The sequence below is a fragment of the Lepidothrix coronata genome, unplaced genomic scaffold, assembly GCF_001604755.1.
Source record: "Lepidothrix coronata isolate B3197 unplaced genomic scaffold, Lepidothrix_coronata-1.0 Scaffold268, whole genome shotgun sequence".
NCBI classification, from domain to species: Eukaryota; Metazoa; Chordata; class Aves; order Passeriformes; family Pipridae; genus Lepidothrix; species Lepidothrix coronata.
The window spans coordinates 289,211-309,779 of NW_016690448.1; the positions used below are offsets into that span (position 1 = coordinate 289,211).

At 48.8% G+C, this 20,569-nt stretch overlaps 2 protein-coding genes across 2 annotated transcripts in view; one reads left to right on the forward strand and one right to left on the reverse strand.

Moving 5' to 3' along the window:
* The window catches only part of WDR73 (WD repeat domain 73), a 14,708-nt gene extending 6,358 nt beyond the window's left edge, over positions 1–8,350 (reverse strand). The window contains exon 1 of the mRNA XM_017835984.1: positions 8,216–8,350. Within this exon, the coding sequence (XP_017691473.1) occupies positions 8,216–8,350 (135 nt within the window). The remainder of the gene's footprint in view (positions 1–8,215) is intronic.
* A 3,228-nt stretch (positions 8,351–11,578) lies between these two features.
* LOC108507761 (leucine-rich repeat-containing protein 32-like) overlaps positions 11,579–20,569 on the forward strand; it is a 17,524-nt gene continuing 8,533 nt past the window's right edge. The window contains exon 1 of the mRNA XM_017835985.1: positions 11,579–11,671. Coding sequence (XP_017691474.1) covers positions 11,579–11,671 — 93 coding nt within the window. The remainder of the gene's footprint in view (positions 11,672–20,569) is intronic.

The following is a 20,569-nucleotide window of genomic DNA, read 5'->3' on the forward strand; positions in this document are numbered from 1 at the left end:
CCCTGGAAGTATCCAAGGCCAAGTTGGAGCAACCTGGGCTGGTGGAAGGTGTCCCTGCCCGTGGCAGGGGGTGGAACAAGATGAGCTTTAAGATCCCCTCAACCCATCCCCTGCTGTGACTGTGTGATTCTGTGAAGACTGGGAGAGCTGGCACCCCTGGCACCCACCCTGGGCACCAGCTTGTCCCCGTGTTATTCATGCAGGACCCAGTTTCCTGCTCGGGCTGAAAGACCCGAGCATGCCATTTATTGTGGTGTATCCAGTAATTCAGTGGAGCTTCCCATGTCACTCAGTTTTGAGTACCTGGTGGCGGATGCACCGGCCCCTTGTTGGTGCATTCCCGCAGGAACAGCAGAGGATGGAAACTCTCGTGCTGCTTTGGAGGACTCGGAGCGAGAGGGAGGTGAAGGGACAGGTCAACCCCAACCACCTGCCAGGAAGCATTGAGTAACAACAATGTGTATTCCCAAGCAAGTGTTTTAAAGGGCTGATGTCAAAATTATCTTTACACCGGCTGGACTCACGTTTGAAGCAGCTGAACAGTTGAAGTGGGTGTTACAGCACCGAGGAACACGTCGGTCCCTGGTGCAGTGGCTGCAGTCAGGCACAGATCATTCCTCTTTTTCCCAGGGCAGTGGCCTGCACAGGCAGCCAGTGGAGCAGAACAGTGACTGTTGCCACGTCATTAAAACTCACTGTGTTCAGGAGGTTTCTTACAGACATGAACAGATGTAGCATCACAGTTTGGTTGCAGGGATTAACTTTAAACTGAAAGGGGGAAGGGCTGGGCTAAGATAATGTCTGGTGGGCACAGGGCAGAATCTGGAGACCAGGAACCTCCTGGAAGTGAACAAATGACTCTGGGTTTTCGCAATGCAGGGTAAGCTTTAAAGCTCCTGAGCATACCTCGATGACTGCAAAGTGGTGTTAATCAAACTAATCCAGAGTTTCCGTCAAGTACAAGAACACGGAGCAATTATGCATTAGAGAAGGATTAGTGAAGGTAATGGGTAATCAGGGTGAGAGCAGAGCGATCCAGAGGCACAGCACAGCCGTGGGTGGGGTTTTCTTGGCAGCAGGGGTGTTGCCTGGCGCTGCCCATGCCCAGCCAGCTCACTGCTGCAGGCTCCTCCACGTGCTCTGACCATCTTTTCACCGTTACATCTGACACCACAAAAACTGCCTCGAAGGGAGAACTGAGACATGTTAGCATTCCCCTGGCAGAGTTCCCAGGTGCTTTGACGGTAGGAGAGAGGAGGAGGAATTGCTTGCTCTCTCTCAGAGAAACAACCCTGTAAATAAATGCTTTGGCTTTTGCAGAACTATGCATGGCTAAAAAAAATTGCTGTTGCTGCAGTCATCTTAAGCATGAGGACTCACCTCTCTTCTCTGTTGAACAAATACCACTTTATTATTATTATTGTTATAAATTATCCTCTTGCCCTGGTGGGTTCCCAGTAAACTCAGTGAAACTGTAGCAATTTATAAACCTGTGTTTCCGTCATGAGTGCTGATAAGTAATATTTTCATCTGAATGCTTCGTGTTATTATCAGGAGGCAGCATCTCTGAATGTCACTCCTTATTTCACTCACCCAGTGCAATCACGGTGTGCTGGCAGAGCCCAGGCTGTCTCTATAAATAATCCACACTCCAAGGTACAAAAATAACACTTTGTCTCAGCTCTGTCGAAAGCAGGAGCAGCAATGACAAAAGTTCTCACAAGCTCTGAGAGCATTCGCAAATCAAAGCAAATAAACTATTTTTTCTAACCCACCTGTTTCTGAAAACAACCGTGTCAGTCACATCCAATACCAAACGATGTCAGAGCAAACCGATTTCCTTCGAAAACGTGGAAACCGAGTTTCTCAACAGCAAAGAACCAGCAGAGGTGTGCATTTCCACATTGCTAAAGCATTTCTGTGTGTAATTTAAACAAACTGGGGCAGGACAATTTAGATTTGCTCACTATAAGGTGGGACTGGGGGGGGCCTTCACTACCTGCAGATGTGGTCAAGTAACGAGGAGAAAAAGAAGCTGAGCCCACACAAGCCTGGAAAACTGGTGCTCAGAGCCTGCAGCTTCTTCTGCTTGATGTAACTCTCATCTATTTTTTGTTTCATATAAAACTGAGACGAAGGTTTGGAGCAGAAAACACATTATGGGAATGCAATGCCTTGTACAAGGCAGCTGCCTGACTCTCTGGATATTAGGATAATGCTATTGCTGCAGATAACAAATAATATTAGTTGAAAATGGTTTCTAGCTCTTAGGCAAAATTATTGTATTGTCAGATGTGATGAGCGAGGGAAGTGGAAGGGGGTTTAGCGTCCCATCTTGGCAGTTATGTGATATTGTTCTGCATGCTGCTTGCAAGCCTCTCCACCCCCCCTGCTCCAACCAGAGATCCTGCAAGAGGGGACACAAGTCCAAATCGTGGTTAAACAATCTTACACATGTCAGGAGAGGAGTGCTGGAAGCACTGGGTAGTGATAATCTCTGTTTCATGGTGCTGCAGCCAACACAGGATTATTACACAGAGTTTTTATGGTTATCCCTTAAACAGGATGTTAAAACACAGAGATGTTGAAACATCAGAAGAATCCTGAGAATGGTTGAAAGTTTGGAAAGTGTGTGTTACAGCCGGAGCCTCTGGACACCCATTTGCTAGGGAAGAGTTGGATCATTGTATGTGAATGTACCTGGGCAGCAGGGATCTGGTGTCAGACAAAGAACAAAAAAACATCCTACGGTGGGAAATGAGTTACACCAAACTGGAAATAAGGCTTAAGTTTTTAGCAGTGAGAATAATACAAAAAGAACATTTTTGCCAGTTGTTATGAACGGGTCTTCGCTGCTGAACACTTTGTTGGGGGAGGATTTCAATGAAAACTGAAAACACCAGGCTAGAAGCGGTGGGTCGCTGTGCTGCAGGGAGACTTTGGCTCTCCCAGACCCAAAGGCCACAGGGAAGAGATTTGCACTGGACTGTTGGCCTGCTCTGGAGGAAAAAGGAATTAAATGAGCTCTGAATGAACGATCCCACTTTCTGATGCTTGATAGCATTGACAATTCATGGTGGTTTATTGGGTGTTGCTTCCTACTGCCTTTCCTAGTGCAGGAGCCTGGGGCTCGGGCTGTTGGATGGCAGAGGTGGTTGCACACAGACACGGTTTCACCCAGCTGTCCACGCTCCATTTTTAATTGCCTTTAACTTTTCCCACTGTTCTGCAGTCCTGTCAAGTGATTTTGCAGTTTTCTTACCCGGGAGCAACAGAGTCCAGGGTCACCTTTGTCATTTGTAGGGAAAGTAATTTCTGTCACCCCTGAAGGTCTTAAATGGAGGAGTTAAAATAATGCATCCTCCGGGGGGGAGGGAAAGTGTAAAGAAACACGGTACCGCTCTAGTTCAGCTTTATTTAGTGCATCCACGGCTTTATTTAGTATATTTTCAGGGTTTTTTAGCGCATTCACAGCTTTATTTAGTGCATCGGTGATTTAGTCACTGGAGGATAGAAACCGAACCAGAAAATCATAAATATTACAGCAAGTCTACTAAAAAAAAAAAAAATAAAATCATCAGAATAGGCTGGAAGACGTTAACAGGATATGCCCCAGTTCAGGGGAAGCAAACAGAACTCCGAAGGCAACAAATTTACCAGAGCACTGAGATAATAAATAACACGAGGCTGCCACACTGCTGCAAATTTTACCCAAATAAATCTGAATTATTTTAGAAAGGGACTCAGATGAAAACACAGAATTTCTTTTGGCTTCCAGGTCATTTCCTAGTGCACGAAATACTAACGGTAATAATTTTCACTGTAATTTTTTGGGCTGATGGAGGTCATCATCATGTCCTTTACCACGGTGAGAAATGTTCCATGACGTTCAAAGACACTGTAATAAAAGAGTAGTAATAAAAAAGTGTGTTGCTGAGTTCAGCTTAGATGGAGGGGGACACAACGTGTGGCAGCCCTCATGGATCTTTATTTTATATAATGTAGCTCTACAGTTGCATTATTCACATAAACTTGGGATCCTTTTTTGGGTTTCTCCAGGAAGGGTAGGACGAAGTGTGCTGTACTTTTCCATTTATTTTACATTATGAGCATTTAAGGTTCCTGAGGTACAAAGATTTTCTTCCTTCTCAATAGAAAATACTTCCTTTGTTGCTCATAAAGATTTCATGCAGATTGGAAAGGACTGTTCTGCCCAAACCCTATGGAATATGCTTGTTTGCTGTGGAAAAATAGAGCAGCATTTTGGAAACTTCCAACATCTTCTATTCAAGCCACAAAAGAGCTGCTGCCCTTTCATGGGCACAAATTCCCTGGGAATTTATCTATTTTCTCTAACACTGGGCAAATCGAAATTAAGAAAATGTTCAGCAGAAAAAAAAAACCAAAAAGCACCCTTATTTTCGTTAGGTTTAGGCTAAAAAAAGAAGGAGAAATGATGCTTAATTAAGTTTTTATGCCTTTTCTCGGTTTCCTTATCCTAATTTAAGAGAGGGGGAATAAAGCTTACTTGGAAATGTTTTGTGTAAGGCCACAAGCAGCTTAGAGTGATGGTTGATCTCATGCAATTTCCAAACTTTATTAGATCTCTGGTAATTTTCAGATTGTTTTACCTTTCACCCAGAAAATCATCTCCATAACCATATGGGAGAGATCCACTTAATATTACAAATAAATAGATTTTCTGCCACCCCGAGATTTAAATACAATTGATATTTTGTTTGCTCTCTACCTCTCGTCTAATCTAAGCTTCTCCATTTCTCATCCTTGTTGTTATTTGTTTCTAAACCGGCGAGCTTTGAGGATGTCATCTGTATTAAAAAATGCCAGGCTATTAAAAACCCAAGATAATTTATTGTACCAAAATAAAACTGCCAGCATGTAATCTCCTTAAAATTAGCATCGATTTGAACTTGTTTTCAGACACAGTACATCAAACTCTCATCCCTTGGAGCCCGTTGACATGGATTACAGTCACATTTTTCCATCCTCGACCCCCACAGAAAGAAGTAAATCAAATTGAAGCACTTAATTAAGCCTGAAAAATATTTTCCTGTTAACAGAATAGTGGCAGCGATAGCTCAGCTGTCCTTTGGAGCTGTAACAAGGTTTCCCCCCTTCCTTAGTGTTATCCTTAGTGGGAAGTGTGTAACTCCTGCAATAAATCAAGCTGCTGCTCTGGATCCTGTGCGAGCTGCTGCCCTGCTCCCGGGGGATGCTCCCGGGGAGGTTTTCCTGGATGTGGCACCTGGGGACACGGGTTAGTGCTGGCCTTGGCAGCGCTGGGGGAACAGTTGGATTTGATGATCTCCGAGGGCTTTTCCAACCCAAACGATTCCGTGGCTTTTATGATCCTGTGGCTGCCGGAGCAATTTCCCACTCGAATTTCCCATTGCATCCAAGTGCCCCTCACGGTGGAGTCCCTGGCTGCTCATGTTAAAGACCCTCCCTGTAAACATTCGGGAGAAGCTGCATTTCCAAACATTTACATTTGTTTGGAAATACTGATTTCGTTTTGAAATACTGATTCTCACGCTCGGGTGGCAACGCCACTGAAAACAGTGCAAATTGGTCTCTCAGTGACTTGGAGATCTTTGGAGTTTTAGGAATGTTTTTCAGAATAATTAACATCCAGGGACAGCACAATCAGAACTTGCAGAGCTCGGGGCTGGCGTGTGCTGAAGCCTCAGGGAGCCCGAGCATCAGCTGGCCTGGGTCCTAGAGAGCACGAGTGGGAGCTTTAAAGGCATTAAAGCCTTTCAACTGTGTTTTATTTTGCAGCTCTGACATGATGAGGAGCTCCAGGGGACTTGTTCTGCGCAGAGATGTTACACTTTGGGCCGCTCTGCAGATGTGGGGCGTCATCCTGGAGCCACGTTTTGTCCAACTGTAAATAAACTCCTGAGCACTGCTGTGCCCTGCGGGTGTCCCACAGTACAGCAAGGGTTTTCATTCTCCTAATTATGCCTTGCTGGGAAATACTTTCATTTTTCTCACAGATGCTAAAGAGAAAAGATTCAGTGAAGCATTAATTTATGTAAAAAAATTCTTACATTGACGCTATCTGAATTAACATTTGCTCTCTTTATTTCATTTTTCCTTAAAGGAAATTAATAACATGTCTGCACGCCTGTTTAAAACCATCCACAGAATCAGAGCATCACAAAATCATAGGACCACAGGATGGTTTGGGTTAGGAGGGACCATTAAAGGTCACCTAGTCCCAGCCCCTGCAATGAGCAGGGACATCTTCCACTAGACCAGGTTGCTCAGAGCCCCATTCTCTCCTCCAGTAGATCCCTTTGCTGGTTTTGGAGAGCACCCCCTGCTCCTGCCTTTGGGGTGGTTCACCCCCATATCAGCTCTGCATTCATCCTCATCTTCCTCCCCTCCACCCTGCTCCCCGGGTGGGTGTGATCTGGGTGTGATCCCACACAGGAGCAAGCAAATGCTTTGGGAATAACGATCCCAGCTCGCCCCAGTTTCAAAGATTGTTGACCACACCGCTGATTTTGAATTTCAAAAGATCTGGGTAGGAAAATGCCCGTTTCTCTCTAAGGAGATAAAAGGCTGGATGTCACTCCTCAGCTCCACAGTTTCACTGAGCATGCACAATCAGTTCTCAACAAAACAGTGGAATAAGGGCAGATTAATAAATGGATAAGCTGTGAACATGCTGAGTGACACAGCTGGATCTAATCTGTATTTGGATGCCGTAAAAATGCATTTCCCTACAGCATGTGAGTTTTATATAAATCACTCCCGGGGCTCAGGCAACAAAAAAAAAAACAAGAACAGAGAGGGATGTGGGGTCAGGGGGACAATGGCCCCTTCCTTCCCTGTCCTCCTGGTGTTTTTCCTGTGCACCAGGCACGTGCCATCCTGTTCCAGAGGGCTGAGGGATTTGGGGATTCCCAGGAGCACAGGCAGTTTTGTGCTGTGCAGCCTCCGGGGGGGCTGTTCAGGTGAGCACCCCCAAATTTACGGGCAGGGCTGGGGGGTTTCTCGGGGGGTGGGTTGAGAGGTGAGTGGCAGTGACTTGTTTCACGGGACAACTCCTCTGCAGAGCCCTGGCGTGGCAAACGGGGACACCGAGGCTGCAGGAAACCACGGGACCAGTTCAAGGTGCAGGGGGGCAACCCCAGCTCCTACAAATCTGCGAGCAGAGGGAACCCAGAACCGCTGTTTGGTTTTTCCTTTTGCTTAGCTAAAAAATCGGCAGTTAAAGTCATTATTTTTTAATTTCCTCAATTCGCCCAGAGATATGCACAGAAATAAAATTAAACCCCAGCCCCAGGACTCTCTGGAGACCTCCTGGGCTGCGAGATAAAGGATGTTGAAGTCTCCGGGCATCCCAGCCGCGGGAACTCCGCAGGCTCGCTGTTGGCACGGAGGAGTCTCCTCCTTCTGTGCTCTCACAGTGCCACCCCCTGGCACATCGGCACTGCCAGGGACGGCACAGGCACACACGCGCAGCTTGTGCCGCTGCCTCCCCACCCTCACAGGGAAGGATTTGTCCCCAGTGCCCCCCACCCAGGCGCTGGACACATTTCTAGGAGGTGTGAAGGGCTGCGTGGCAAATCCCCCTGCTCTTTGCAGCTGAAAGGGGAAATGAGTGCAAATACGATGTTGAACCCTGGCTGACCTGAAAATAAACCCCAAAGGTGAGTGAATATATCTCCTCCAAGCTTTCACCTTTCCCTCTGTGCCCCTCTGCTCTCCCACACTGACATTGTGTAGGGAAAGGCACAACCACGCTGTGGAAGTTATTTTTATGCTGCCCTGTATTTGCTGTAAGAACTGGAAAACCATTTTGCTCTTGATCTTGTACAGCTCACCCAGTTTCATCAGAGTTTATTTATAGAGAGGAAAAGGACACACGAAGACCTTGCTGATCTCTCTAAGCTGGAACAAATATTCCACTGTACTCCTATTATTTTCATCCTGAAATATTTTATCTGAATCAAATTTTAACACAATCACAGGAAGGCCTTCCAGCATTAAAAAAGACCAGCTGCAGCCAGCGACAACAATTAACTACTGCTCGCTTCTGTGGCATCGAACTCAAGGTACAGTTCAGATAAAAGCATTTTCTGACAGGTATGTCGATGTGAACATGCAGATGTACATCCATATTTGCATCCATCTGTGCATAGATAAATGTCTGTGTGAGCGCACGGACTCGGCACCCACTCACCACGAGAGGGCAGGCGAAGAACACCAAAACCAGTTGTCCTTTGTGTCCCCTGTACGTGTCGATGAGCGAATCGTTCAGCGGCCAGGAAACATCACCACTGATTTCTTTGATCATCTCCAAGGACTCTCTCGCCATAGAACGGCGGAACGGTTTGGGTTGGGTGGGACCAGGCCCACCCTCCGTGCAGTGAGCAGGGACACCTCCTGCCTGACCAGGCTGCTCAGAATCACATCCAGCCTGGCCTGGACAGTTCCCGGGATGGGGCAGCCACAGCTTCTCTGGGCAACCTGTGCCGGTGTTTTACCACTCTAATTTAAAAATTCTTCCTAATATCTAACCTAAATCAACCACCTTTTAGTTCAAAACCGTTACCCCTTGTTCTAGTGCAGCAGGTCCTGCTAAAAAGTTTTCATCCTGAATCTCAGCCCTTACAACAACCTCCTATGGCACAGTGTGATGGCTGTTGTTTGTTTCATTTGTTTTATTTGTTTTGTTTGCTTTGTCTGTTTGGAAATTCTCTGCATCTTTCAGGGATGAAACGGGCTGAGCTGGGAGCAATTCACTGTGGGGTAACCACGGGGAGGTCACAAGTGAAAGGGGAGAAACTTCCTCCCTGCTGAGGCTGGAACCTCTTTGATGGATATGGCAGAGACAAACCTCCTGGATAGGATGGGTCAAGAGGTCTGTAAGGACCCTTGTGTAAAACACAGTGCCTTTGACCTGAGGAGGAAAAGGAGATACAATCTAACCCCAGGAGCTGCATCCCGATTTCTTAACAAAGATCTTTACATTTGTGTCCCAGGTGATGGTCTCACTGAGGCTCCTGAGGGAGGGATTCTGTTCAGGGGGTGATGGATGTCAGACCCTCAAAGCAACAGCAGAATGGCAGAATCACTTATCACACGTGTAACACCTCCAGAGATACCATCCCCAAGTGGCTTCTCTCAAGGAAACCTGGGAAGTATTTTAAGGGATTGATGTGCCCAGCCTGGGCTGGAAAGCTGGGATGTACACCAGCAGGAGATACACTCACAACCAGCAAAAAAAAAAAAATCCTGTTCTCTGTTTCCTGACTGCAAGAGGGACTCATTTCCCTTAATTCTGAATCCGTGCCTGAGTTAGTCACTCACCACTCCCTTCGTGCTCACAGGAGAAAGTCGGAGCTCCTTGTGGGTGACTCATCTGCTGGAGAACGAGATGAATCACAGGCAAGGAGGGCTTCCATTTCCCTCCATGGGCTGTGCAGGATATCCAAATCTCTGACAGATCCCCACCTTGCAGGTGCCTGCATTTGATCAGAGATAGCTCATCTTTTTCACCCGTGACATCATGCTGGGGTTACAAACGTCTACGAAGAAGGAGACCAGGACTTTACCCAGCTCTTCAAAGCTGCTGCCATCACTTCTCCCACCTGTCAGGAGGCTGGTGATACGTATTTGAGCACAATTATCTGTGCTTCTGTGTTCCCTGTATTCCACCACTCCAGAGCACTGCACTTCCTAGTGCAAGTGTGGCCTGTGCACTGGTTCCAAAGGTTTTGCTGAGTTTTTGCCTCCCACCTCCGAAACCCAGAAGATGTTCAGCAGCAAATTAGATCTTCGGCATTTGGAAAAATCAGACACATGAGCAGGATTGTTTCCTTCAGGTTGTTGCCCTGTGTCTGCTGTCTCCCTCCAGTGAAATAACTCCAACACCCGCCCAATGTACCCCCTGCTCCATTATCTGGTCCAGAGGGGTTGTTGGATGGTGCAGGTCCCTTTCTGCTCCAGCAGTGTGTTCCACCTGGAGCACTGCACCACGACAGACTGTGCCAGCACAGCAAGGACCACGCTCAGGGCTTAAGGCAGGGTTTCAATCTTTTTTCTTCATGAAAAAAAAGAAAATCCAAAATACATAATTGGGGGTGGAAGTTACACTATTCCAGAAAAGCTGACACGCTCTGCAGGAAGCAAAGACATTTTGGAAACCACTCAGAGTCCACCTGTGAACTATTAAAAAAAAAAAAAAGATGACATAGTGATGGAACAAGGGGCTTGTTATGGGGAGGATCAAAGGGTTTAGGGAACATGACAAAATTAGAGCGTTTCTAACTCATTTCTTCTCTCCCTAGGATTATTGCAAACTTATTTTCTTTTCGGTATTTGCCCAAAAAAATCAACATAGAAGGAGCAAAAGACAGGGTAGATCACACTCTGAACCAACTGTGGTGAAATCCTTTTCTGCAAGAGCTGAAAATTACCTGTGTCATGATCAGCTTCAAGGCCCTGTAGATATAATGCCAGTAATCCCTTCACTATAGCTTCCCTGCAGTAAGACACCACTTAGCCAAAGGAAACACAGTAAAGAGGTGGAAAGAAGGGACAAAAAAAAGGGAAAATTGATTATTTCAGCGGTGGTTGATAACTTAAACTCATTTTTGTAAGGTCTGAGTCAGTAGCAGGGACTGAAAATGCCAGGGGGAGAGACCAACTTTCCCCTTCATTCTGCCACCCAAAAGGAAACGAAAAGACAGAAGAATGGATGACATTTCACACTTTAAATGGAGCAGGAGATTTAGAGAGAAACATGCTCTTTAACCCCATTAGCGCAGTCAACAGAGAAAATTGTTCTGCAGCTTGTTTGGCACCGCCTGATTCAGTGGTAGAGCAGAGATAGGAGAAACATTTGCAGGAGAAACCACATCGGTCTCACCGGGTTTGCATTTCAAGATAAACCAGGTTTATCCATGGAGCGCAGTTTTCCTGCCGATAAGGCTTTGGGATGTTCAGACCCGGGCTAGAAGATGTCCCTGGGGATGGCAGCGAGGGGCAGAACAAGCCCAGAAACCCCTGGAAGCTCTGGCTTGGCTGCAGGCTGCCTCCAGCCTCCTGAGCTGGCAGGGCAAGGATGAGGCAGGAGGTCTCTGCCCTTGTTCCTTCCTGCCTTCTCCAGGTGTTCCCCTGGCACCTCAAGGGCTCTGTGGGCAGTGGTGTATGTCTGAGGCCCACAGGGGCTGGAAAATAAAATCAGGGGACCCTGGAGACAGTTTTGGCCCCCCACAATTCAAACACAAATTCCATTTGCCCCGTTTCAACTCCCCCCAGACCGTGGGACTCTGCAGCTCCTGTGATATGAGTTTACTTACCTGGGAGTTTTGCCCACGTGTTTTCCCTCTCCCTTTTCTCTTTCTGCCTCACTGCTGCACACCCCAGGACCCCCCACACCTGGGGCATTGTTTCCCCCCCTCTCCCCCCAATTTATTTGTGTTATCTTCTGTGGTCTCTCACTCTGCAGAAGACCCTTACCACCACTGCCACCTCAACTGTATCCTGCAGTGGTTCCTGCTTACTCCAGGAGTTTCCACAACATCTGCCACTCGGAGGGATGTACAACATCCCCCAGGCACCCCACAGATGTGGACCTTGCAGTGCCAGTGCCTTCCTGGCCCGAGGTGAGGTGGACCTGAGGAAGGTCACGGTGGGTACCAGAGGGACTGAGCCAAGCCTGGTCCAGGGAGGTGCCAAGAGCAGCTCATCTCTGGAGTTCAACTAAAGACACAGCACCTGAGAGCTGCAGGCACCATGTGAAGAGGCTGATGTGGGACAGGAATCACAGCTGACCTGGTGACCAGGACAACTGCCCTGTGCTCCTCAGCAGCAGCAGCAGCAGCAGCCCCAAGCCAAGCCAAAATCCTGGCGTTTGACGCATCATCACGTTCCCGTCCCAGCCACAAACTTCCCTCAACAGCAGCAGGAACAGAAAAAGAGGGGCCAGAGCAAAGCTCTTGGACCTCTTGTTCCTCATGTATTTTTTTTTTTTTAAGAATGGGCTATAATCAGAGATGGAGGAAATGGAGCATAAATATCAAACTTTGTTTAGTCTGGGGAAATATCATTTATAATTAGAACTGGGCATCCTGTTGACATGGTATAACCTATTTTAAGTGTGAGGTGAGCACATGGTCAACTTCTAATCTTTTGCAAGTGATTAAAAACTGCCAGTTCTTGTGTTCCTGACTCCTTTCTTCTGAATTCTCTTTCTTTCCTTTTTTTTTTTTTAAGTGTGATTTCTAAAAAGCAACTGGGCTAACGTCAGCTCGAGATAACGACGCTTATACTGGCAGGGATGTCTTGGAGCATCTCAGCAGCTGGGAATTTTGCTTTCTGCTCGTGCACCCCTGCTTGTCTCCACGCCAGCCCCACCAACCAAGCCTGTTCACCTCTGTCTTGGAAGAGTGGGAATCCCATGAGGCTTGGAGGGGGAGGAGATGGTCCAGGACTGACTTTGTGTGACCAGCACTGACCTGTGGCCTTTTTTTTTTTTTGAAGTGGGATTTGCCCGTTGCCACATCCCGCTGCCCTCGTACGGAGGAGTGTAGGATCTGTGCACGGCAGGTACCAGCAGAAGTTATTGCAGAACTGCTGCTTGTAAGCAGTTTTGGAGGCAAGATCCTACAAGCCTCCGGGGTGTGGTGTCCCTCTGGAGTCCTTGGGCTCTTTCCGGGGGTATGCACGGGTACCTCGGTGCTCTCAGATAACCTGGCTCCCCACACTGGGGGTGAGCTCTCCCATGGGCACCCTTCCCCACCAAACCAGCCTGTTCCCTCCAAGCTGGGTGTAGTTCCTGGGTTTCCTTCAGGGCCTGCATCAGGTTTGGCTGCTTCTGCTCCGCACAGCCCTCCTACACCCTGCAGGAGCAGCTTCGCTCAAGGCACGCTGAGAGAAAGGGACACAACGACCTCAGGGCTGTGGGGGCACCATCCAGGGGCAGGTACCCGAGTGCTACACACCTGGACACATCCAGCTTGCCCTAGGGAAGGGCCAGGTCTGTCTGGATCAGGCCAGGGATCACTCCCTGGGAGAGATACCTTTAGTGGGAGAGATTACCTGGACAAGCACCTGCACTCAGGTGTCACTGGGAATCAGCCACAGGCTGACCCGAGTTTCTGCTGCCCACGCTCCAGAGATGGAGTTCTAACAACAGCAGGATCTGTGGGAATAATTCCTTCTGCTTCCATGTGAACCTGAAATCTCTTGTCAGGAGACGTCCTGTTTGGTCTTTAATAAGTATGAATATGCAGCTGCACACGCACACAGTGCAATAGCCAGTGCAGTGACAAAACCATTACTCTTTGCTTCTTCACCATTATGTGCATGTTACTGTTAAATCGATTACTCCTGTTACAATCTTACAGCAGCAACACGAGAAACGTGTGTTTACTGCGCTATTTAATGAACCACATCTTTCACATCTGGAGGCGTTTTCATCTTGAATCTGCCACTGTGGTGCAGACCTGAAGTGTCTCACAGGAGCTGGTGTCCTACAGAGAACAAACCTGTTGCAGAGACTCAGGGGCTGCAGCCAGCATATGTTTATTAGCAGAATTCACAGAGCTGCTCGGCACATGGCATAAGGGGACATAGCTTTTATCTCATTTTAATAAGCAGATGCTGGGAAGTGGGACAGAACTGATGCTGTCCAGGAGAGGGGAGCCAGAACCCCATTTTTTGGGGTGAAAAATCTTGGCAGATCTAAGTGCAAAGGGGGAAAAACAGGTGGTGGCAAACCTCTCCTCCGAGGGGGAGGCCACTCGATGGAGATGCTCCTCGTGCACCCAGGGGAGAAGGTGGGAGGTTTTCTTTGGGCCCTGGTGCCTGTGGGAGCTCCCTGGTGGGGTGGCCCAGGGGTGAAGCCAAGACTCAGTTTGTTCCTGTGACACCCACTGAGGAGCTGACAAAACCCTGCCAGGAGTTTGTGCTGCCACAAACGAACCTGCAGAGCCGGAGGGCACGTGCCCAGGTGTGCCCAGGTGTGCCCAGGTGTGCCCAGGTGTGCCCAGGTGAGCCCAGGTGTGCCCAGGTGTGCCCAGGTGAGCCCAGGTGTGCCCAGGTGTGCCCAGGTGTGCCCAGGTGTGCCCAGGTGTCAGGGCACGACCGAGCACACGGAGACAGCACAGACCGTGTGCCAGCCCCCCACTGATTTCCACAAAAGCACTGCTTCAGAAATGAGAGGGAGCTTCACACCCAAAGGAAAGAAAGCACAGTCCATCCCCTTGCCCTTTTCAGAAGGCGTTGACGTCATTATCCATTCAAGCACTAAATTGAATTTATCCTTTCCCCCAAGGGCGAGTTCGGCCGTGCTGCTGCTGTGCCACGAGCCACACCTGAGGTGCTGGGACACCAAACACCATGTGTTTGCCCTGCTGTGGTGCTTCCCTCCCATATACCCTTTTCCTGTGCACCCCATCCCATGGATGGACTTGGAATTTAGGGTTTGCAGCGGGCTCAGTGGCCCCGGTTTCCCCCAGCCCCTGGGACTCGGCAGGCTGACAGCTGTGGGACAGGCACGGCCAACTTCAGAGACAGGCACGTGTGCCCAGAGCCTGCAGAGGGGATTTTTTGTGGTGCTCGCAGACTGTTTCATGTGTCAATGCGAGAGGAGCGTAATTACCAGCTGAGAGACTGCAGGAAACAAGCCAAGGTTGAGTGAACGAAATGGAAAATAAAGAGGAGCGCGGGGGACATGCACACATCCAAACTCTTACGGAGGTTCGTGTTCACGTGCTCGGGGCAGCCTGGGAATATATAAGAGCTCATGACTGCGAAGGAATGAATTCAAGGACCGGTCTATGGGGAGCATTTTTTTTTTTTTCCCTGTGACTTCAAACTTCTCTGGGAGCTCGCAGAGTTTTTAGTCAGCTGGCATGCAACAGAGGTACGGCTTCCCCAAGGAAACTCATCCTCGGCTCGCGCTGGAAAGGCTGCTGGGAGAGTCCGGGAGGCAGAAGGCTCCTCCTCCTCCACCTCCAGCCTCAGAGCAGGTACGTGGAGCCGCGTGCGAAGCCGGGAGCTGCGGGAAAGTTGAGCTTTCAGCTGCGGGAGAGGTGAGGGCTCTGCTGGCTTAGAGCTGCAGCCTTTGGAAATAACACAGATGAGGCAGGTACTGTATAAATAAAATGTACTGTGTTTATGACTGGGCTGAGGAACTGGCTGAACACACTGTGGAGGTGGCTCTGTCCACGCAGCTGTACCTTTAATCCATCAGGGACTTGCACTGCAGCGAGTTGGATGCTTTACGTTAAGGAGGCAACCGAGTAGTTTATAAGGATGCAGTTGTCATACACTGGCTTTCTTATTCTCCTCCGTGTTTGCATAGAAGATGGGGAGAGGGTTGGTGTTTTTTTTTCTTTCTTCACAGGACTTCAGTCTATTTATGGTATTACTGCATTGTAGCGTTGTGAACCAGGAGTGCTGCAGAGACCGGCACTGAACTCCAATTCAGTGCCACTCACCCGGCTCTCCGACACCGAACCCTGACACAGCCCCGGGCAAACCACACCGGCCCCGGGCAAAGGAGGCAAAACGCTGCTTGCCTTGTCTGCTCTCCCTGTCAGTGCTGTCATTGAGCTCTCCCTGTCCCAGCACGAGGTGTGAGATGGCAGGGTTGTCGTGCTGCTCCTCAGATCCTGGCAGCTTGAATGTCACCTTGGGTGAACGGGGACTTACTGAGAGGGTTTTGCTGCATCTGGACTGTTTCCATGAGAATTGGAGTTTAGGCAATATTTGGAACTAGTGAAGTTTTAGAAAATCACAGTTTATATAAAAGTCACAGAAAATTTTCCAAGGCTGAGCCCTGTTGTGATTTTGGTAAAAGTACTTTTGATAAAAGACAAATATGTTTCCCTTAAATAGAAGGAAAAGTTTGGGCTTGCACGACAGTGAAAATTTGGGCTTTTTTACTAAGATGTAATAATTTCAACTTTAAAACCAACTTATTGCTCTAAAATGCTGACATCCTTTAGTTTTCAAGAACAAAATTTCACAATCAGTCATCTCAGTGACTGTATTAATGCCTGGCCCTTTACTAACACAATGGATGGATTCAAGGGGGGCCATCAATACCATGGAAATCGAGTCTATCAGAAATAATTTTCATCACCTCATTTTGTCACCTTGGATCATATAAACCGAGTACACCTTTTCCCCAATACTGACCTTGCTGCCAATAAAAAAAAAAAATAATTGCTGAATTAAAAGCCTATTTTACTCTCTTTTTGCTGCACTTAGATTATAAACTGGTGAGAAAATATGCTGGTTTGGTTCCCCGGGAATTTCGTTCCCCAGGGAGACTATTTCATGGTCACATAGTTCAATATGCAAATGCCAGTACATTTCACCTTTTGCCCATGTAAGCATTTTTGTTTTCCATCTCCTGCTCTCCCTTTGCCCTGCCCCTCACTCACAAATTCTCCAGGCTGGTGGGTTTCATGCAACTCTTGTTCATATACATTTTCTTTCCTGCAGAGGGTAGTAAAAAAATGGGTGAATAAAATAGGGAAACTGGCCAACCCTCAGTTAAATGGACATGTTAATTTTTGGTGGGGAGATGCTGTTGGCCGGACACCTGGTAGAGGTGCGTGTGGAGAGAGGACAGAAGGAGGAGGAAGGAAGGCAGCAGCTTCAGAAGACAGGAGAGGAGCCATGTTGGGGTCCAGGACATGTAGGAGTCCCTGTTTTGACACGTGGAGGTGACCCCAGGAGGATGGGAGGCTGTGTGTGCTGTGAGACACCCAGCACAGCCCAGGGGGCACGAGCGGAAGGAACCGGGAGATGCTGTGGAGTCTTGGGAGCTGGAGCTGTGCCTCCTTCCCAAAGGCTGTGGCTGAGGGTGGCATTAGCTGTTTATTTTTTAGTAGGGTTGATATTAATGTTGTCTCCAGCTCCCTGGTGGGATGAACCACAGGGGAGCTATTCCAGCCAAAAGGGAGCGAGACTCGTCCCGCTCCCGTCCTTACAGTCCAGAGCCACTTCCCAAGGCAGGGACTTGTTCTGTGCCCTGCTCTGGAGAGTTTGGTTCACACACGGGTCCCAGCCCGAGAGCAGTGCCTCAGAAAGCAGCAGGGCTGTGGACGGGCAGGGTCCCAGAGGTCTGCAGGTTCAAGACACGTGATTGCCAAGACATTTTCTTGTTTCTCTGAAGCCCCGAGGAACCTGCAGCCGATTGCAGACCAGCTGGGGAGAGCCAGTGGCTGGGATTTGCTTTTCCTTCTTGCTCTGGGCCATGCTGGGAAGGGGGTTTGGAGGAGAGGAGAGGTGTGATGAGGTGCCCCAGCCCTCAGGTGACGTGGGGTGACGTTCATCTGATGCAGGAAGTGACTCTGAGGAGACCACTGGAAAATCAGGAAGGGCCTGATTTCACGGAGCTGCAGGTGCAAAGCCCGTGGCATCGGTGGGATGGGACAACCCTTGCTGTTTTGTGGGCAGAAGAGCTCGATTCTCCAATCTGCCTGGTGGAGACGAGGCTGGCTGGGGCTCTGGCTAACCAAGCCCATACCCTGCTAATATTTCAACACCACTCTAAGGTGGGAACTGCTGGGTAGCCCCAAGCACAAAAATGCTGAAAACGGGTAATCAGCCAAATGGTTCAGTGTCTTTGAAACTGTTTGCTGCCAGATCCCCTTTGGGAAAGGACAGGGATGGTAAGGACAGCACAGACCTCTCCCAGCATGGCTGGTGTCCTCTGAGAGTGTGGTTTTAATGGAGCAAAGTCCTGAGCAGTAGAATCAGTGCATGCCCTTCCCTCCTGCTTTGGCATTTGTTTCTGTCCAGGCTCTTCACAGTTGGGCTGGCACAACTGCCTGGCCACTCAGGAAAACAGCCCGAGGAACAGAGCTGGCTTTTTAAAAAGCACGAACAACAAAACCTCTGCTATTTTTATCCCTGCAAATCCAGACTTCCCAAAGTGCCCTGAACATCCAGGTGTAGCAAAATGTGATGCTGCCATCGCCCTGGCCACTCGCTGCTCTTCACTGCAGGCATGAGATTTGTCCTCCATATCCAAACCAAAGCAAAATATCCTATTATAAAAGAAAAAAAAAAAGAAAAGGTGTGTTTTTTTTCCCTTGGAGACCTCAGCTATTTGAGGTTTTCCTTGCAAAAGTGCCTGTGCTTTTCAAATGCTGTTGCACACTGCTGACAAGGCATCCAAAAGTCATTTAAACCTCTGGACATCACAGCGGTTCCCAGTTTCAGCCTGAGTTTCCTGCCTACCCCAAGGGGATTGCAGATGGAGAGCCTGACTCCAGGGAGTGTGCCAAAGGGACCTGGTGAAAAATAGCACTGCAGGCAGCCCTGACCAGGGGAGCTCCAAACATGCTGTGCTGGGGGAAAGGTGATCCAAAGTGGTCTGATGAGAGCCCAGCCAAAGGGAACCTGCCCTGGGTTGAGATGATCTCACTGGTGGACTGCTCTCCTGAGAGCTTAACATGGATTTTCTATCCATTGCACCTAATCATGCCCTCCCCTGTTGCCTTGTCAGAGCATTTTCACAGCTAGACAAGCAACCTGGTCTGCTGGAAGGTGTCCCTGCCCGTGGCAGGGGGTTGGAATGAGGTGATCTTTAAGGTCCCTTCCAACCCAAACCATCCTGTGATTCTGTGATTTGTGCCTCTCATTTCAGGGTGCATTAAACAGGCAAATGACATGTTAAGAGCCCAGCTCTTTGGTGTATTGTTTCAGCCATGGGAAAAGTGTTTTACAACAGCTCAGACTTGTGTCTTTGGGAAAAAACAACGGGGAAATCTATGTAAAGGTGGGGTTTCCAGAAGCAGGGCTTAATTAGCAAAAGGAAGTGAGGAAACCAGCAATTAGGCAGCTACTCCAGCCCTAGAGGGCAGCACGAAATAATAAATAAAAAGCTGAGCTCTCAGGCAATTTGAAATCACCTTCCGTGTGACAGAAGTACCCCTTTGCAATGGGAATTCTTCCTGGCAGATCCAGTAGATTCAGCACCGTGTACTTGGAGTCAAAGATTCAGCAGCTCGCCTGAAAATGCCTTTATCAAGGTCCCTAATTCCTGCCTCGTGCCATGAAATCCCCCCAAGTGTGTTGCAGCCAGCGCTGGACCCCCGTCCTGCCCCAGGCTGCTGTCACACCCTCCTTGGTGGGGCGGCTGCAAAGAGAAAGAGTGATTTCTTCCAGGACAGGTTTCCAAATTCTTGGGTTTATACTTCTCAACCATGAATTTTAAACATTTAATCCTCGAGCGCTGCTTCCCTAAAGGCGCGGGGAAGAGATTTAGGTGCGGGAGGCTGCAATCCTCCAGGAATGTAAGACACGACCCCCCGGAGCAAACACCGGCCGTGCCCCGCACGCAGCCGAACAGTGGCATTGCCAGTAAGTCCCTTATTCCCCTGAGCAAACCCACAGCCCGATCCCGACGGTTCCTCTGGCAAAAGTCCCCCTGTTTCCCAACGCCTGCCCCAAGGAAGGGCTGCAGGATGTCGCACAGTAGCCGACTCCGTCCGGAGCACAGCGGTGGCTGGGACCCAGCGAGAGCCCGGGGAGCAGTGCAGAGGAAGACAAGCAGCGTAATTTAAAGCAGACACTGGCCCAAATAAGGCTATTTCCCTGGAAATGCCTCCGTTCTGGAGCTACGAGTGAGCCTCCAGGAGTCCTGAATGGGCGAAGGCGAAGCTGAGGAGTAATTCCATCGGTCCCGGGACTGGATCGGTTCTGAAGAGCTGGATATGCTTTTTAAAGGGATGATAAGCGGTGTTTGGGGATGCGAGAAACCCTTGAAACAAGGTAACTGTGAAATAGTCACTCTTTTTAACCCTGAAGGCTCTCACGTAACAGGAAAGAGTCTTGTGTGGAAAAGGATCAGAGCCCGGGGAGTTTGATTTGTGTTCTGTGTGTTCTCTTGTACTTAACTTCCCTTGGCACAGGAGAATGCCTCTGCTAATTGTCTAAGCAGTAACAAAAATTACCTTTGGGGGAAATTTGGAAGGTGCTGCTGTTATCAGCTGCAAGCAACATCTATGAAGTTTCAGGATAATATTGTAATAGAGAGGGAGGCAAACACTGTTCTGAAGTGGGAACTGGGAAAACTGAGATTAAGTCCTGATTATTCTATGGTTTCAGACATGTCTTGGGGCAAACCACTGCTCTTCTCTGCCTTTGCCCTCCCATTTGTCAGGTGGACATGCTGATCTGGTTTGGGTACCATGCTTTTTCTAGGAGCTGAATTGTTTGACCCACTTACTGATATTCCTTAGGGGTGATGTTCACTGAAACCTGGGTGTTCACCGACACTGAGGTGTTCACAGATGTTCACTGAAACCACCCGTGTTTTTCAGCTGGGTCTGGGTGATCTGGAAGCACTGTGATGGAAAGCTGTGGCACTGCACAGGGCTCAGGGCTCAGTCCTGCTCTGAGGTGTGCTGAGATTTGGAAGCACTGTGATGGAAAGCTGTGGCACTGCACAGGGCTCAGGGCTCAGTCCTGCTCTGAGGTGTGCTGAGATTTGGAAGCACTGTGATGGAAAGCTGTGGCACTGCACAGGGCTCAGGGCTCAGTCCTGCTCTGAGGTGTGCTG